Source organism: Scleropages formosus, chromosome 18, assembly GCF_900964775.1.
Source record: "Scleropages formosus chromosome 18, fSclFor1.1, whole genome shotgun sequence".
NCBI lineage: Eukaryota > Metazoa > Chordata > Actinopteri > Osteoglossiformes > Osteoglossidae > Scleropages > Scleropages formosus.
Genome location: NC_041823.1, coordinates 19,702,041 through 19,720,184, shown reverse-complemented (window position 1 = coordinate 19,720,184; position 18,144 = coordinate 19,702,041). Strand labels below are relative to the sequence as shown.

General features: G+C 46.4%; 2 protein-coding genes across 2 annotated transcripts; both read right to left on the bottom strand.

Annotated features, from left to right (window-relative positions):
* Positions 1 to 375: 375 nt before the first annotated feature.
* Positions 376 to 7,361, bottom strand: cops7a (COP9 constitutive photomorphogenic homolog subunit 7A). Its single transcript, XM_018732041.2, has 8 exons — positions 7,275 to 7,361; positions 5,484 to 5,606; positions 2,734 to 2,809; positions 2,543 to 2,631; positions 1,857 to 2,059; positions 1,588 to 1,693; positions 1,046 to 1,215; positions 376 to 767 (listed from the first exon to the last, which is right to left on the bottom strand). Exons 2-8 carry the CDS (start codon positions 5,604 to 5,606, stop codon positions 728 to 730), a joined length of 807 nt encoding a protein of 268 aa, XP_018587557.1. The 5' UTR covers positions 7,275 to 7,361; the 3' UTR covers positions 376 to 727.
* A 4,538-nt stretch (positions 7,362 to 11,899) lies between these two features.
* cldc1 (C-type lectin domain containing 1) lies at positions 11,900 to 17,844 on the bottom strand. The gene is made up of 6 exons (XM_018732042.1): positions 17,416 to 17,844; positions 16,095 to 16,205; positions 14,438 to 14,596; positions 13,933 to 14,084; positions 13,579 to 13,700; positions 11,900 to 12,114 (listed from the first exon to the last, which is right to left on the bottom strand). The coding sequence occupies exons 1-6, from the start codon at positions 17,510 to 17,512 to the stop codon at positions 11,958 to 11,960; spliced, it is 798 nt and encodes a 265-aa protein (XP_018587558.1). The 5' UTR covers positions 17,513 to 17,844; the 3' UTR covers positions 11,900 to 11,957.
* Between the last annotated feature and the right edge of the window lie 300 nt (positions 17,845 to 18,144).

Below are 18,144 nucleotides of genomic sequence, written 5' to 3'. Positions count from 1 at the left end.
GATCAAGAAGACTTAATTGCTACTATTAACGCCATGGTGGAGACACTTACAGAGATGGACAGGATGAGCCAGAGAAAGAAAATTAAGGGATGTACAGCGAGCGGCAACAGATAATTAAGGCTGTGGAAGTGCTTTCGCGGAGAGGCAGAAAAATATAACAGCATGCCACGAATAAGAAAGATTACCGAGTCGCTGTACGGGCTGAACGAGTACAATTCCGGCGAGAGACGCTGTGCTCCTCCGCTCTCGCACGTCCTGATTACTGGCCTCGAATCAAACAGGTGCCAAACGCCTTGCCCTGTGTCTGAGGAGCTAACAAGCTGGCTTCCATGAACATGTGTGAACAAAAGGCGCAAACAGCTGAGAAGTGTGAGGTACAAGGAAGTATTTATTGTCAATAGTATATATTCTTATTTTCCTCACACTTTAACACTCAAAAGAAATTAAAATTAAAACAATAAGTGTGCGCACATACATGCCTTTAGTTTTGATCACTGCTTACCTATTGACCTTACGTAATCCGACATACGCACGCACATGCACACACATGCCGCCCTGCTCTTTAAGCGCTCGCACAGAATGCGAACGCTTGCACTACATGTTAATCATATTCTTTATGTACACCGGTCAGTCTGTCTGTCCGTCCGTCAGTCCGTCCGTCCGTCGACCTGTACATCTGTGAGAGGGCTAATTAAAAGCTATCTCGCCCCTCCTTCCTCAGCATCTCTTAGTTTGACTTTGACCAGATCTTCCCGCTTCCACGGAGTCTGCAAAGAAAAGCGGAAATTTCATCGCTGGAGAACTTAAAATAACCAGCTGAAGTTAGAAAAAGCACGCTGGCAGCTGCCAAGAACAATCCTGAATCATTTAGTGTAACTCTGACCCCTTACTTACCGACTTGTCAGAGCATTTGCACGCTATAAACTTTTTGCACATAATTTCAAGTTAGAAGGGTGAACAACTAACAATGCAATGTATGGGGAGTAATACAAGGTGTAAATGGTGATGGGTTCAGTTAGTCTACAAGCAAAGTTTAACTCCATACCCTTTAACTTTGGAACTCTTCTTGCCCGGTTGCCGTGCTTCCTGTGAGGAAGCAGGATCTCGAGGCTCAGCTGGTTGATCAGCATCTTGATTGGATGCTGCACCAGCAGGGGCTGGACCTGATGACGGCGAGGCAGAACTGGCCTTGAGTGTTTTCTGCAGATTTGAAACCTGTATGAGAGACAGCAGAAGGCAATGCAAAGTTCTGTTATCACAACATACAATGTGACATGAATGAGACAAAGTTCCCAGGTGTGGTGCACAGTCTCCCCATATAGGCTGGATTTTATTCTAAACAATTATTCGGCAAAGTCTGCGCTGTTAGAAAATACTGATCCAACATCCAAAATCTTTTTCAAAAGTAAATGTTACAAGTACTTCAGCAGATGTGTTACCAATATATTCCTGATACGTAAGGTTACAAGAGCTGCCTTATCTGATTTAGGACCAGATGAGCAATCAATCATTCAGCTACATGAGGGGTTATCCATTCTGGGCATATCACTGCACCAGGGCACCGGGGCAATGGGGGAAGTGACTCACTTCTGTCTCCACCTGCACCTTGACCTTCAACTGACTCTCTCTGTACTGATTAGCCCTGGAAACCTGCTCCTCGATCCCACACAGCACGGCTTCGCAACCCAAACACCTGATAGGGAGAGGGAGAGAGACAGACGTTGAGGGAGACGTGAGTGAAATTCTCATGGTGTTTGACAGAAGGCTTTGACAAACCCCAAGGGCACTGGTTTTGACTGATAATAGCTCTGTCACACCGTACACCCCAATTTAACCGAGCAAAGAGGGCAGTGTACCACTCCTGCAGCGTGTTGGCAATGTTGGGGAGCTCATTGGGTCCCAGGTCTCGGCCCACGCTGCAGTCCACCTCCACCTGCTGATTGCGCTGGTCCAACTTGCCCTGGATGATATCGCAGTACACTGCCTCGATGAGCAAGTCTTCCAGCTCTCGCACGTTCTTCAGCTCCAGCTGCTGCAGAAGTAGGGAGTAGGGCAGGCACTGGGAGGGAAAGGCGGCACACTTTACTTAACAGCAGCTCACCCCCGTTGAACACACCAAAGAATCATATGTTGTTGCATTTCATTTAATGTCATCTGAAATCGAGTAAAGCGTAACCTTCAAAGTCATTCTCAAAATAACTGAGATAACCTATCATAAGGTATGATTTTAAAAACAGGTCATGTTACTAATTTAGTGCTGCACTGTTGAAAAGCATATCTAATGATATCTTCTGTGAGCTCTCTGAGAAAACGCTATTGTCTCAATCACAATGCGATTTTACCTGTCCAAAACTGCTACAGAAGCTTTTAAATATCACTCATATCCATAAGTGCAAAATGGTTTTAAATACCATCCGCTGACAATTACTTTCAGAAGAATAACAAAAATTGGAAAAAGCACAAAACCCCTATCACCTTTTTGAACAATCTGCAGAAAACGGTCTCCCCACAATTTATTACAAGTTATTTCAAGGTGTTGTACCTTTAGACTGGAAGCCATGCTGATGATTGACAGATGGCGGAGCTTGTTCTTTTGTGCAGGGGTTAGCTCTGGCAGAGAGGCTGCTCTCTCTGAAAGAAAGACAGCAAAGCGTTACAACAGGAAGCGCTAAATTCACAGCAAAAGGACAATGCAGACACTAATAAGCAATTATGCAGTTTTACACTGATTACCTTTGTAGTCACAATAGGTTCCATAGGCAAAAAGATTGAGCAGCTGATACACTGGTGCGTGAGGACCCGTCTCCAACTAAGAGATTTACGAAGCAGTCAGTATACACAACATGTGCATCAACATGCCTGACACATTACTACACTAAGGGTTGCTATAATAAGCACTAAACGTGTTAATATTAAAATACATTTACATTTTACAACTGTCTCAGTGTCTCATACATCAAACAAGTATAAGCGGTACGCAGGAAACAGGAATGCATCCAGTAAAGTAATGATAAAGTGTAAAAATTATTTAAAAAAAAAAAAAAAAAACAATACGATACACTAGTTTCGGCCAGGACTTTTAAATTTTAGGGTAAAAATAAGTTGGCTTTACTTAGGGTTTATTATTCCGAGGTCCATTTTATACCTACGGTTCCAAAGAGATTTTTCCTTACATATAAATCACATCCTTGACTTAAACGGCAGTCAGTGCAAACTGTCTGTGGCAAAAAAAAACAGGTACATTCTGACTATTCAGTTACAACTGCCTTTGTACTCAGATGAAGCAAATTGTCCAAAAGAAGAAAATAAGAAAATTTAATGTGAAATTTGACAATTTCACCAACTGATGATTCTTTTGACAAACTGCAGAAATGTTGGCTGAATATTTGAACTCCGTGGACATCTCAGCTCCATCTCTCAAGTGACATCAAAAATTTGAGATGTATATTCTGACTTAATTCCACCATAGAGAAAATTGATTCACACCCCCACATGAATACCTGATTTCAAAATTGAGAGCTAAAATATGAAGAAGTAAAAAAAAAAACAAATTTATCCAACTTTCTTGACCAATTCACCACTTATGGCAACTAGTGACAGGGTCGGTGATTCACGATGTCGAATCAACTTATACATTTCTTGGTACAACTAAACAGAAGAATATTATGGTATCATGTGTCACCTGTGCAAAATGTAGCTTTTCTACAAAAAATCCTGGATAAAAAAAAAGGTGAGCTCAAACCAGGTCACTGAATCACTAACATTTCTCCAGATTCATATCCTGGGAATCACTCACATCATGAAAAACAGATGCCAACTTAAATACTCCTTACAACTGCAGATTAGTAACCGAAACTGAACAGTGTACCAATGTACCAGTAGTAACTAAAACTGACCCCAGACTTGAAATCTTTAATAGTTATATGATTTTTTTTTTCTTGAATCTCTAAGAGTATGAGCCTTACACATTAATACAAAAAAAAAAAAAAAAGTCTTAATAAACATTTATTTTTATGAATTCCCAAAGTGGAAAGTGCCACTATAAATGAGCTATTAAACAATACATCATTCTAGCTTCCCTGAAATTCTACATTTACTTCAGTATCACTTTTGGTTTTGTCCTCTTTTGATTTTGCAAGAAGGTGACACAGCGGTTATAGCTGCTGCCTTGGAGTCATTAAGTCACAGGTTTCAATTCCACTCCTGCTGCAGTTCCGCTGATTACCCTGAATTGATAACAGTAAAAATTACTCAGCTGTATAAAAGGATGCAGCTTAACTTTTTAAGTTGAGAAAAGTGCCAGCTAAATAAATAGATGCACATTTTCTTATGATGCACATTTTGATGTTTCTCCTCATTTTCTGTTATAATAATGCTGTAATTATTTTCTGCTGCACAATACTGGAGATGTCTCTTACAAGGAGAAAATCAAAAATATGGAGTAATATTTTTAAAGTGTCCCAGATGCATTTGCCTGTGAAAACAACGCAAAATATTTTCATGCTTGGAAGAAATTCCTCACAATTATCCATCTTCCTCCGCTTTTATTCCTCACAATTAAGTTGTTAATTTTCAGAGAGACAGCCCACTTTATTTTTAATACAATTTTATTCACTTTTCTATTTTCTAAAATTTCTGTCTTGAGCGGAATGATCATAACCCTGTATTTACGTGGCCAGACAACAGATGCCTGTCGAATGCACAAAAACGCAATAGGTGTCTCGGGACCAAATTAATTCAACTGGTTTCCACAGTTTCCACAGCTCTTGACCAGTGTTTGTGGGTACTGGTGATCATTTTAAATTAGTTTTAAACTTACTGTAGCCAAACTTTAAAATAAAAAGTCTTTCAAAGTAATCATTTATTATAATGTTATCCCAGCATTTCTGCAGAATCTAACCTAAAAATAAAACTGAGCTGTTGGTATTATTATGGCTAATTGATCGTGACTTAGAGGTAGAAGTGAATTTGGAGTTATAAACATAAAGAGTTACTAACAGCCTCAGCCTCAATTGTGTAAGTTCGGAAGACAGTATATTAATGTAAAGCAAATCAAATGCACTTGCAATAATTTTATTTATTGCAATTAATTGTATTTATTACAGCAGTTTGGGAAATGTTAAGGTAGATCCTAAGTGAGCGTGTATGAGAACGGCAACAGGTCAGCACATTACGTCTGCGTAGGAGAGAGGATTTAAAATATCCTGCATGAACTTAGTATTCGTGAATGGTACGGAAATGTGACAGTCAGTTTGTGAGATATGTAAGTGTTCATGCACACCAGGTCACGGTACCCTTTCCTTACTACAAAACAAGCTTTCTCTACCACCACCTGGTGGATGATTGACCACCGTTAGGCTGCACAAAACTGTAAACGCAAAACGAAACCAAAACATTAAAACGATCCAAAGCGAATGAACTGCGATAAATGTTCTGACACACTTTGGCCACAAAGATTGGAAGAAGCTCGACTGTTTGCATACCTCCCTGACGTTGGGTAACTCCAGAATATCCGAGAACACATAGAGGCCTGGAGTCTCCAGCAGGGCGCTGATGGCCTGAGCCAGAGCTGAGCCCGAGAGAGAGAGAAGCTGCTCTACCTCCATCTGACAAGAGAGTGAAGACACAAATGAAAGGATCAGTACAGAAATGCAAACCATTTAGTCACTTTACCACATTATCAGTTTCAAATAGTCATTGACATTAGTGACTATTTGAGGATTTACTTTGTTGTATTAAGAATCATTAGACTAACATTCTAGTCTAATATGTTACAGTACCTGTCATTCTTAAATCAACTGCATTAAGGTGCGAGAATTCATAAGTGAGGCTTATGAGTGTAGGCCTAACTTCCAACTCGATCTAATTTCTACAAAGATGAAATTATGGAAGACAGAACTTCTAATCTGCATAATGATTTTTACTTTACTCCAGAGCGCTCTGGATTCCTGTATCCGCTACACTGAAACAGGGTCAACAAGAGGCACACTGTTTCAGCGTCATTTTAGAGACCTTTTTTTATCATTTACACATTTATTTTAAATCAAAGGCCAGTATGACGTTTAGTTCATATCAATTAAAATCAACAGAAAAAAACTTTTATAATTATTCTTAGTGGGGTGGCACGGTGGCACAGCGAGTAGTGCTGCTGTCTCACAGCACCTGGGTGGCGCGAGAGGACGTGGGTTTGATCCCCGCTCAGTCTGCGTGGAGTTTGCATGTTCTCCCTGTGTCTGCGTGGGTTTCTGCTGAGTGCTCTGGTTTCCTCCCACCCTCCAAAGACATCATGTTCAGGTTCACCCACAATGTGTGAGTGACAGAGAGAATGTGTGTGTTCCACTGATGTATGGATGAGTGACCCAGTGTAAGTAGTGTATCTAGCAGTGTAAGTCACCTTGGTGAATAAGGCGTGTGGGCTGATAACACTACATAGAGTTGATTGGAAGTTGCTTTGGAGAAAAGTGTCAACTAAAGAAATGTGTACAGCAGTACAGGCTAGTAACCAAATCTGAAGAGCAAGATCGGAGGCAATTTGTGCTTAACAGAGTGAAAAAGCTGATGTCTTTGTCGCCTTCTGAGTGCAACTGCCAAAGAATCACTTCTAAGTCCATCGGTCCATCTTGGAGAAACATGTAGAGCAGGAGCACATGATGCTGGAGGCACAGGACAGCATCCAGCCCGGATGGGACACCAGTCCATCTCAATGAATCACACATATTGACTGAGCCACACACTGATTCTCTGTCTGAGAGCATTTCAGTGACCAGCTCTCCTGAAACACAGAAAACCCAGAGCAGAGAGAAAATTCCAGAATGAGCCGGACCCACGTCCAACCCCACTGCCCAGGAGAGCTGAGACACCAGTGCGACCGTCCCAGGCCAGTCCCTGCAAAATCACAATAATTCTGGTAATAAGTGTGATGTGTGTGGACTTAAGTTTACCTGCAGTCAAGTTGCCTCTGACCATTTTATGTGTTTGTCGCCTTTTGAGTCAATCTCAGTGTCAAGGAATCATTATTAAGCTCACTTGTAATGTACCGATAGTAGTTTAAAGAGCCTGGGCTCCATGTGCAGTGACCCGCTACGGCCCCCACCCACTCCGGGCCGCTGTGCCACTCGAGACCGAGGCTTCACCGGGGAAGCGCAGCGGCCTTCAACTACAGTTTCCACATTCTCACATAACCGGACTCATCAGAAAGAAGAAGTAGTTCGCACAGCGGGAAACTAACCCTAGGCTACCTGCTCACATTACATTCGCATACACGCATTAATTACCTTCTTTTGATGTTATAATATTTATATTTCCAGGCAGTCCCGCTGCGTCCAGGAAGTCCGCGCACGCCTCTCGATAACAAATCTACGGCAGACCCTATTGGACGAGGCGTGAAAATGGGCGGGAACTGTGCTGAGACTGACAGTGAAAAGATGCTTGCAGAACGTACGTTGCCCTCTGCTGGCGAACATACGGGTAACAGTGTAGTTGAACGAGAACGCGCACGGGTAGGACTTGATCTCGCGTAGCCTTTGGTCGCAGGTGACGAGATGTGCGGCGCGTGTGGTTCTAAGATCTCTTTGCAATAGGTGACGGTTCGCACGTGTGCATATAAAGTTCATTTCGTTATACATTCATAACCAATAAGTCAGCTTCTGCATCACAGAAATGTGTTGAGAAATATAGCCTTTAGTTATTGTCCGGTGCTTTGTGTGTTTTGATAGGAGAGAGTGAGAGTGTCAAGACTGAGGGTTCAATGACAAATCAATGCACTCCTGGAAAAAAAAAACTATATATAAATTAAATATAGTTTAGTATATTTTAGTTTAATATGTTTAATATATTAATATATAGTTTATATATATATTTCCCCTCAAGTATTATATATATATATATATTATTATTATTATTATATATATATATATTTACCCCCCAAGTATTATATTATATAGTGGGCATGGTGGCACAATGGGTTTGACTGGGTCCTGCTCTCCGGTGGGTCTGGGGTTTGATTCCCGCTTCGGGTGCCTTGTGATGGCATGGCGTCCCATCCTGAGTGTGTCCCCTCTCCCTCCAGCCTTACGCCCTGTGTTGCCGAGTTGGGCTCTGGCTTGCCGTGACCCTGCTTGGGACAAGTGGTTTCAGACAGTGTGTGTATTTTATATATATATATAATATATACATACATATATGTATACATATATAACCCAGCCGTGTCATTGGCAATAGCGACACGCCAGTCCCAAGCCCAGATAAATGGGGAGGGGTGGAGAAAGCAATGGCAAAACTACTATCTTTGCCAAAATACTTTATGGATCACAACCAAACGTCTTCATGATCCATAAAGTGACCAAAGGTTGGCCTCGACCGAACGGTTAAATCATCATCGTTATCATATATATATATGGGGTTTACTTTCAGTATGATTTTATTTTGCAAATAAACCACGGTACTAATAAGATGGTCTTTTTTTTTTGGTCTGAGTTGTTCTTATCCTGAAGGGGTGCAGTGGTGCAGTGGGTTGGACCACAGTCCTGCTCTCCAGTGGGTCTGGGGTTCGAGTCCTGCTTGGGGTGCCTTGCGATGGACTGGCGTCCCGTCCTGGGTGTGTCCCCTCCCCTTCCGCCCTGTGTTGCCGGGTAGGCTCTGGTTCCCCGTGACCCTGTATGGGACAAGCGGTTCTGAAAATGTGTGTGTTCTTATCCTTGGCACTAGGTTTGCAGGAGTGGGAACTGTAAACAAACGTGACTCATGTTTTTCCGACATCTTGCATTACACGTTAACCTTTTTCTTATTTTCACAGTTTAAATGAGGTGTTTTTTAGTGTGTCACTGTTCCAGTATTATCGCAGCACTCCAGCTCAAGAGGGCTTGGCAATTATTAATTTGACTGAATCATGTCGGCTATTGTAAGAGTAAGAAATAGGAATCACTTGTGCTGACATGTGCAACACATACAAAAGACATTGGAATTTAAAAAAAAAATTCTTTAAGAAAACATATAGATATGCAGGGTGGAGATGATTGTGTCGATCTGTAAGAAAAAGGTTTTGCTTTGTGTTAGCCGGGTAATCATAACTATCATGTTACAAGCCCACTATAAGAACTGAAATTTTGTTGTTATGTTCAGTAGTCAGAAGCCTTAAAGAAACAACTGATTATAGTCTTCGCTTCTTCCAGAACATTGCAGCTGTAACCCAACAGCATATCATTTTCAGCATCTATTTAACGGATCAGTACCTCACACCACAATCCATACAGCTCCTGGTAGTGTTCATGGTGACTTACATTTACATTTACATTTATTTATTTATTTATCAGATGATTTTCTCCAAAGCGACTTCCAATGAACGCTATGTAGTGTTATCAGCCCACACGCCTTATTCACCGCGGTGACTTACACTGCTAGATACACCACTTACAATGGGTCACTCATCCTTACATCAGTGGAACACACTCTCTCTGTCACTCACACACTATGGGTGAACCTGAACAGCTATGTCTTTGGAGTGTGGGAGGAAACCAGAGCACCCAAAGACATTCACTGCTAGATACACACTTACAATGAGTCACTCATCCATACACCAGTGGAACACACTCTCTCTGTCACTCACACATTATGGGGGGAACCAGACTTTGTGCCTAGGCCACTGAAATTCCCTCTTGTTTGGTGTTCCAGCCTTAGTCATCATGGTTCTTTAGCTGCTACAGAATGTGCCGCAGCACAAGTTGTGTCTGAATTGGCAAAATGCTCCCATGCGTCTCCCCTCCTCATCTTTCTCCACTGGCTTCCTATAGTTGCATGTACCAAATTCAAGACTATGGTTACTCCCAACAAAGCAGTGAAAGGATCTACACCCCTATACCTGCAGAAGTTGAGGTACCTTGTCACCCCAACAAGAGGACTGCAGTCCCCACCTCCGACTTCCTGCACACTCAACATCTAAAACCTGTCAGTTCCTGATCCTGGACCTGATGTATTGGAATTACCTGCCTCTATTCCTATGATCTGCTGAATCCCTTGCAATATTCAAAAAGGGACTTGTAACTCATTCATTAAACATTCGAAACACTCATCAATTAATCCTTCACCACTTGTGTGTCAAGAAAATTCATATAGTAAATGTTATGGTTTCATGTTATTTTGTTAACTTCCGTAATTTTCCATGTTGATCGCATTTTAGTCCCAGCTGGTTGATTTTTAAAGTTTAATCTCTTCTCCTCTAGCTATATTTTACCTCATACTTATCTCTTACAATGTCTTGGTGACCCTGGGACTAGTATCAACAGAACAAGCATGCAAATCCCAAAGGATAAACTCACTTATACTCTTATTCATGTGATTTATGTTTTATGCAGTCTCAGACCTGCTCTTGTATTTATAATAATCTTTCATGGAGATTAACATGTGCAGTGACATTCGTACATTATGTAGGCGTTACTTAATGCAGATCTCATCAAGAGACCTTTCCTAGAATTCATCCTTACATGCAACACCCATCACAAATTTAACAGATTGCTCGTGGTCACTTGTTGATCCTCCACAAGGGATTACGCTAACAATGAAGGGAAGGGATAGTCTATTTCCATCATTCGCAATTGGAATACTTTGTGGAAGTAACGTCTTCCATGTCAAGTAACGGAAACCCCTTCCTTTCACCGGTGATGGCTGGTTTGATATTTTTAGATTATATATTGCGGCGGGGGGGGGGTGTGGTAGTGCAGCGAGTTTGACCAGGTCCTGCTCTCTGGTGGGTCTGGGGTTCGAGTCCCGCTCGAGGTGCCTTGTGATGGACTGGCGTCCCATCCTGGGTGTGTCCCCTCCTCCTCCAGCCTTGCGCCCTGCGTTGCCAGGTTAGGCTCTGGCTTCCCGCGACCCCCCATGGAGCAAGCGGTTTCCAGCAATGTGTGTGTCTGTGTATATATATATATATATATATATATATATATATATATATATATATTACTGTATATGTATTATATATACTGTATATATATAGTGTTTATGAATGAATCATCTGAGACAACAGATCCTCACGACACAAATTATTGTCAGGATAAATCTGGTTGTGTTCTCTGTTGGTTGCCCACCCCTCAGCCCAGTTTCCACCCGAGAGTCCTGCTTATTATGATCCACAGGAGAATTTAGAATCGACAGCTTGCCCTCGCTGCTATACGTCACCCTCTGATGAAGTCAACAAAACAGTTGTAGTCCTACTTCTGGATTTATACCGTACTGAAAAGAGACTGAAGTATTGCATCTGTATTAATTTCCAGACGGTTTGCTTTTATTCTGTTGTGAATGAACATTTATTATTTTGCCAGATTATTATTATTTCACTGATGCTGCACTAGGGTACCCCAGCTTATTTGGCTTGCTTCATGAACCTTTTCACCACCAAGGCCCTCAGACCTCCAGGTTGCAATTCTGCGTCCTTCGCTCCACGCGCTTTGTTTGAATATCATTACTCATGGAAAGACAGTCTATGCAAGGCCTTTTCTCTTGAGATCATTTATTTCAGCAGGAAACCTTCACCGACTGACCCTTACTCTTGTAGAGGGTCTTCCGAGCCAATATTCTTGGTGTTGAAATTTCACGGAGGGTTGTGGGAAATCTTTCCAAAATTAATTCTAAATTATTTGGAAGCCAGGAGGTGCAGTAGCGCAGTGGGTTGGACCACAGTCCTGTTCTTCGGTGGGTCTGGGGTTCGAGTCCCGCTGGGGGTGCCTTGCAATGGACTGGCGTCCCGTCCTGGGTGTGTCCCCTCCGGCCTTATGCCCTGTGTTACCGGGTAAGCTCCGGTTCCTTGCGACCCCGTATGGGACAAGCGGTTCTGAAAATGTGTGTGTGTATTTGGAAGCCACAAAAATTGTAATACCTGTGAAGAAATGCGATTGGCAGTGACAAATGAAACAGAAAAACTTTTATTTGCGGCTTGATTGCGGTGAAATCCCTTGGATGGTCGCTCACTCAGTCTTCAAGGCGTTCATTTCACAGATGCGTTTGTACTCAAATTCACACGGAACGTCGTACCAAATCTTCGAACGCGAATTCAGCACCGCACAGTCCTCCCCGTGAAGACCACCTGACAAGTGGTTATCCGGCTCTGATATTTCCCAGAACCTGAAAACAGAGAGGGCAGTAGGTGGAGTCAAACATGTGGTTCAGAACATCTCTCTGTCAGACTCACTTCCCCCCACATCTCCGACCTTCATAAAGTGACATCAAGTCAAGTGTTACGAATATTTTGTATTTCCCAGCAGCTCTGAGGGGGTGCGGCGGTGCAGTGGGTTGGACCGGGTCCTGCTCTTCGGTGGGTCTTGGGTTCGAGTCCCGCTTGGGGTGCCTTGCGATGGACTGGCGTCCCGTCCTGGTGTGTCCCCTCCCCCTCCAGCCTTTTGTCCTGTGTTGCTGGGTTTGGCTCCGGCTCCCCACGACCCCATATGGGACAAGCGGTTCAGACAATGTGTGTGTGTGTGTGTGTGTGTGTGTGTGTGTGTGTGTATCAGCTCTGTACTATTCATGCAGTGCCACTGTCAACATTACCTGTTTCTATAAATGATGTTGATGGTGTCAGTTCTGTACCCGATGACCCATGTAATGTATACTGGTTTAGACGATGACATCACATAACCTGCCTATAGATTGAGAGTTGTGTGTCTGTATCTACATCCTTCCATCTGTTGGTGGAATGCATTTTTGTTTCCTCCGAGGTGTACGTTGATCTGGATAACTGTGTCTGCTAAATGAATAAATGTGAATATAGTTTGAGTAGCGCTGCTGTCTCACAGCGCCTGGGTGGTGCGAGAGAACGGGGTTCGATCCCTGCTCAGTCTGTGGGGAGTGTGTATATTCTCCCCCCTGTTGCGTGGGCTTCCTCCGGGGGCTCTGGATTCCTCCCACAGTCCAAAGACATACTGTTCAGGTTCGCCCATAGTGTATGAGTGACGCAGAGAGAGTGTGTTCCACTGATGTATGGATGAGTGACCCAGTGTAAGTAGTGTATCTAGCAGTGTAAGTCTTTGGGTGCTCTGGTTTCCTCCCACACTCCAAAGACAAGCTGTTCAGGTTCGCCCATAGTGTCTGAGTGACACAGAGGGAGTGTGTGTTTCACTGATGTATGGATGAGTGACCCAGTGTAAGTAGTATATCTAGCAGTGTAAGTCTTCGGGTGCTCTGGTTTCCTCCCACACTCCATACACAAGCTGTTCAGGTTCCCCCATAGTGTGTGAGTGCCAGTGCGTGTGTGTTCCACTGATGTATGGATAGTGACCCAGTGTAAGTAGTGTATCTAGCAGTGTAAGTCACCGCGGTGAATAAGGTTTGTGGGCTGATGACACTACATAGAGTTCATTGGAAGTCGCTTTGGACAAAAGCATGTGATAAATAAATAAATGTAAATGTTGCGGTAGGCGGAGTCAAACGGGTCCAGCCCAGAGCCGGAGCTGCGCACAAAAGCCATCGTTCCGGAGCAGAACTGGCAGACAGAGGAACATTCTCTGACCACCCCAGCAGGAACATGGAGTGGTCCAAAGGCCCTAAGAATGCTTAAGGAGGAATAAAGAGGAAGTGCTATGAAGTGCTTACGTTGTGTTGAGTTTTGAGTTGTCCACCCATCTCCAGTCCCCCTCTACCTCCTTGTCGGACAGGCCGATCCAGAAGAAGTACTCTTGGCCCGCTGTCTTCCTAGCTTCCTCCTCCAGGACATCCTGCTCGGAGACAGAGTCACGGAGTCAGCCTGCAGCTGTCGCAGATCACGGATCAAGCACGCGACGCGCGGTGTCGCCGACAGGCCGGGCGCGATCCGCGGAACCGGCGCGCTCAAAGAACTAGCTCTCCTCGCTTCGCGTAGCCCGCGAGCGGCCGCGTGGGCCTGCGGGGGGGGGGGGGCGCTCACACGCCGCCGTAACCTGGCGCTGGGGCAGCGTGAAAGGGGCTCACATGCTGCTTGTGGGTGTGCAGGATGACCAGGCGGCTGCCCATGCTCTCGCAGCTGGCTTTGCTGTCGTCAAAGTTCATCTTGTCCTTGCTGAAGTAATAACACGTGTCCTCAAACTGGAGCCAGGAGCTGGGGCACGGGCTGCATTCTCTCACTGTGGGGGGGCAGCGGAGAGAGGAGGGAGAGGGCAGGAGGCACCGTTACGTATCGGGTGAGAACCGATGCAATAATAATGAAAGGGATTAGTCTGTGTTACGGAAAATCCTGGAGCAGTGACCCAGCCCGAGTTACCGTCTATTGGACCGGTGCGAAGGGGGGGGTCATTTGTATTGAGGGGGGTCTATCGCTGGGCATCACCTGTTTTTACCGCCGCTCTAAGCGCGGATGCACAGCACGGACAGAGCAGGGAGAGAAGCGCGTGAGGAGGGGATCTGGGGTTTTAACTAGACCGTTCGCTGCGGCGAAAGAGAGAAGCGGGAGGAGGCGCGCCGAGCACGGCCCCCTCACCCTCGACTCCGGGATCCATGCAGTTGTCAGCCAGTTTCCTGTAGTCCTTGCAGAGCGAGGCGTAGCGCAGGCTCAGGGCGCGGAAGCTGTCCCCGGTCTCGGCTGCTTTCCTCAGCTTACCTGCCGGCGGGCAGGGGTTGACGGAGGGCTTGTTGTACACTGGAAGAGAGAGAGGGGCGCCGGGGAGAGCGCGTTACCGTGGACGGTCTTCTCGGACGCTCGGCGGGTACGTACGGGGGCGCTGAGACGGAGGGCGGGTGGAGGTCTGTTCCGGTCACTTTATTTTCATGTGGAACTCTTTTCACTAATAGCAATTTACACACACTGGCTGAAACCGCTTGTCCCAAGCGGGGTTGCAGTGAACCGGAGCCTAACCCGGCAACACAGGGCGGTAGGCTGGATGGGGAGGGGACACACCCAGGACGGGACGCCAGTCCGTCGCAAGGCACCCCAAGCGGGGCTCGAACCCCGGACCCGGCCAAACCCGCTGCGCCACCATGCCCCCCCCCCAAAAGCGATTAAACAATTAGTAATTCACACACACATTTTCAGAACCGCTTGTCCCTTACGGGGTCACGGGGAACCGGAGCCTACCCGGTAACACAGGGCGTAGGGCCAGAAGGGGAGGGGACACACCCAGGACGGGACGCCAGTCCGTCGCAAGGCACCCCAAGCGGGGCTCGAACCCCGGACCCGGCCAAACCCGCTGCGCCACCATGCCCCCCCCCCAAAAGCGATTAAACAATTAGTAATTCACACACACATTTTCAGAACCGCTTGTCCCTTATGGGGTCACGGGGAACCGGAGCCTACCCGGTAACACAGGGCGTAGGGCCAGAAGGGGAGGGGACACACCCAGGACGGGACGCCAGTCCACCGCAAGGCACCCCAAGCGGGACTTGAACCCCAGACCCACCGGAGAGCAGAACTGCGGTCCAACCCACTGCGCCACCGCACCCCCAATTAGTAATTCATTTAACGTTAAATAATTGAATCAATGATTGAGTTTTGCAGCAATGTGAAAAAAAATAGCCCTCCGACTGTGCCTCGCCTAAGCTCATTGCGCTTTCTCGTGAAAAAAAGTTGCCTGAAAGGTGGAAGTCGCTCAAAAATGTCTTCAAGGTTTTTAAGGTAAACGCAAAGCAAGAGTGTCCAGAGTTTTTGTAAGTGCAATTAACTGATGCTGAACACACACACACACACACACACACAACCACTTGTCCCGATTGGGGTCGCGGCGAACCGGAGCCTAACCCAACAACACAGGGCACAAGGCCGGAGGGGGAGGGGACACACCCAGGGCGGGACGCCAGTCCATCGCAAGGCACCCCAACGGGACTCGAACCCCAGACCCCTGGTGCCGAATAGTCAGATGCAATCATACGAAGTACCGAAATGTTGTCTAGGAACACACCCCTTTTATTTTATGCTCGGTGAAATTCAGTTATGCTCAAGTGAATAATGGCTTCCCGGCAAAAAAAAAAAAAAAAAAACATAGCGGCATGTTCCTTGACAACAGTGTTAAGTAGACGCTGGCGATCGCGGGCCCCTCCGAGGCAAGGTCGGCGGCGCGCAACTGTTATTTCCACCCCGCGTTCGCTGCCAAAGAGGACAGCAGGCAGAGCGAGCGAAGAGCAGACAGACAATGTTTACTCACAGAGGACGCCCAGAGCGATGTTGGCGCAGATCGAGGCCAGCAGGACCGTAATGAGGATGGTGGTCGTCTGATTCCTCACGTACTCCACCCCCAGCTTCATCCCCTGCTTGCCTGGGAGGACACAAACACACACGCATGCAAAACAAAATAGAGTTTCTCCCCGGAACGCGGCCGCCGGGTGACCGATACACGCGGTCCGACCAGTTGACCCCGACCGTGACGCTGTGTTGACTCGCTGGCACGGTGCCAAATGCAACAGCAGATGAGCAAGAAGGTTGGGCGGTGAACGAATGAGCTCATCGACTGAACGGAGATCTTTCCGCACCAAGACTCTTCCCGCCTAGTTCTCTGGCGGCCGATTGCAGTTTTCAGCGCCGGAGCTTCGTAAAGGTTACTCTAAGGTCCAAGGGTTGCTCCGTTAAGTTATGTGTGCAGTTGGTCCCCGGTTTATGAACATTTGAGTAACGAGGGTTTCGCCGCCTGGTTTTTTCGGTGACACTGTGCGGTAACTGCCCCCCGTCGTGGGCTGGCGCCTTCTAAAGGTGTCCCAGCTCGCCAGAGCGAGGAGCCGTCCACCCACGCAGTGTCTGCAGGCGTACGTCGAACGTACGGACTTTTCGGATAACGAACCGACTGTAGGTGAAAAATTACGTTCGCTGAGCGACCCACCATCTGAAGGTCACTGACACTAGAGGGGTTCACGGTTACACTGCGCGGTGTTGCGAACGTAACAGGCAGCGAAACTACTGAGCCGTTACACTGTCTGTCGTGTCAGTGAAAATTAAGACGAGACTCCCTCAAACCTGTCATCTCAGGGTTAGGGAGACACACACATGCGTAAACACACACGTACAGAGAGAGGCTTGAAGCGCTAGCGCGTGGGTGGTTCGGGAGGACGTGGGTTCGATACCCGCTCAGTCTGTGTGGAGTTTGCGTGTTCTCCCCGTGTCTGCGTGGGTTTCCTCTAGGTGCTCTGGTTTCCTCCCACACTCCTGACATGCTGTTCAGGTTCCCCATAGTGTGTGAGTGACAGAGAAAGTGTGTGTGTTTCACTGATGTATGGATGAATGACCCAGTGTAAGTAGTGTATCTAGCAGTGTAAGTCTTTGGGTGCTCTGGTTTCCTCCCACACTCCTGACATGCTGTTCAGGTTTCCCATAGTGTGTGAGTGACAGAGAGAGTGTCTAGCAGTGTAAGTCACTACAGTGAATAAGGTGTGTGGGCTCATAACACTACACAGAGTTCACTGGAAGTCGCTTTGGAGAAACGCGTCTGCTAAATAAATGTAAATGTAGTTGAATGAACCATGGGTGCTGATTACCTGATCCTCTCTGTTTTCCAAGGAGGGTTGGCTTTCCCGTGGATGCCATATCCTCGGTGAACTCCTGCAGGGATGTGTAGTTCTCTGCGGTCTCCATACCCAATCGCCAAGGTCTCCGGACGCCTTGTATACCTTTACGCTGCTGCTAAGTCGCTTCTGCCTTACTATGTTTACTTTGCCCCGATCCCAGATATTTCTGTCTCAGCCTGACGGCTCCCTGCTTCACACTCTCTGAAGTGCGTTAGCGGCTGGGTCAAGGTAGTTTGTACTTCAGGCACTCGGACAAATAAGCTCCCTACTGCAGCATGGATGCTTGCGCTCCGGCTGCCTTTGCTTCCGATCCCGTTTTCTCGAACACTTTCTTTCGCGGTTCTGTTTTGCCCCCCGGACCTCGGCGTCCCATGCGCTCCTCTTTCTCCCTTTCCCGCACTGTTATGTACTTTTCTGGAAAAGGGGCCAAGGATGGGGGCGGATGGGGGCGGATGGGGAGGGGCCGCACCGGCGATCTGCATACTCAACCTGGGACGGGGCTGGAGCGGGTGGGAGTAAGTGGGCGGGGCTTTATGCCCCCCACCGCGATGGGCTGGTAGGACGCCGGTGAGGCAGAGCAGTAAAACACCAGTATTACCACATCCGCGAGCTTCCCCGCACCGGTGCCAAAGTCCAGAGGAACACGGTGTAGCTCATTTTTGTGAACAGATTGCACAGTGCTCCAACCCATGCCTGACA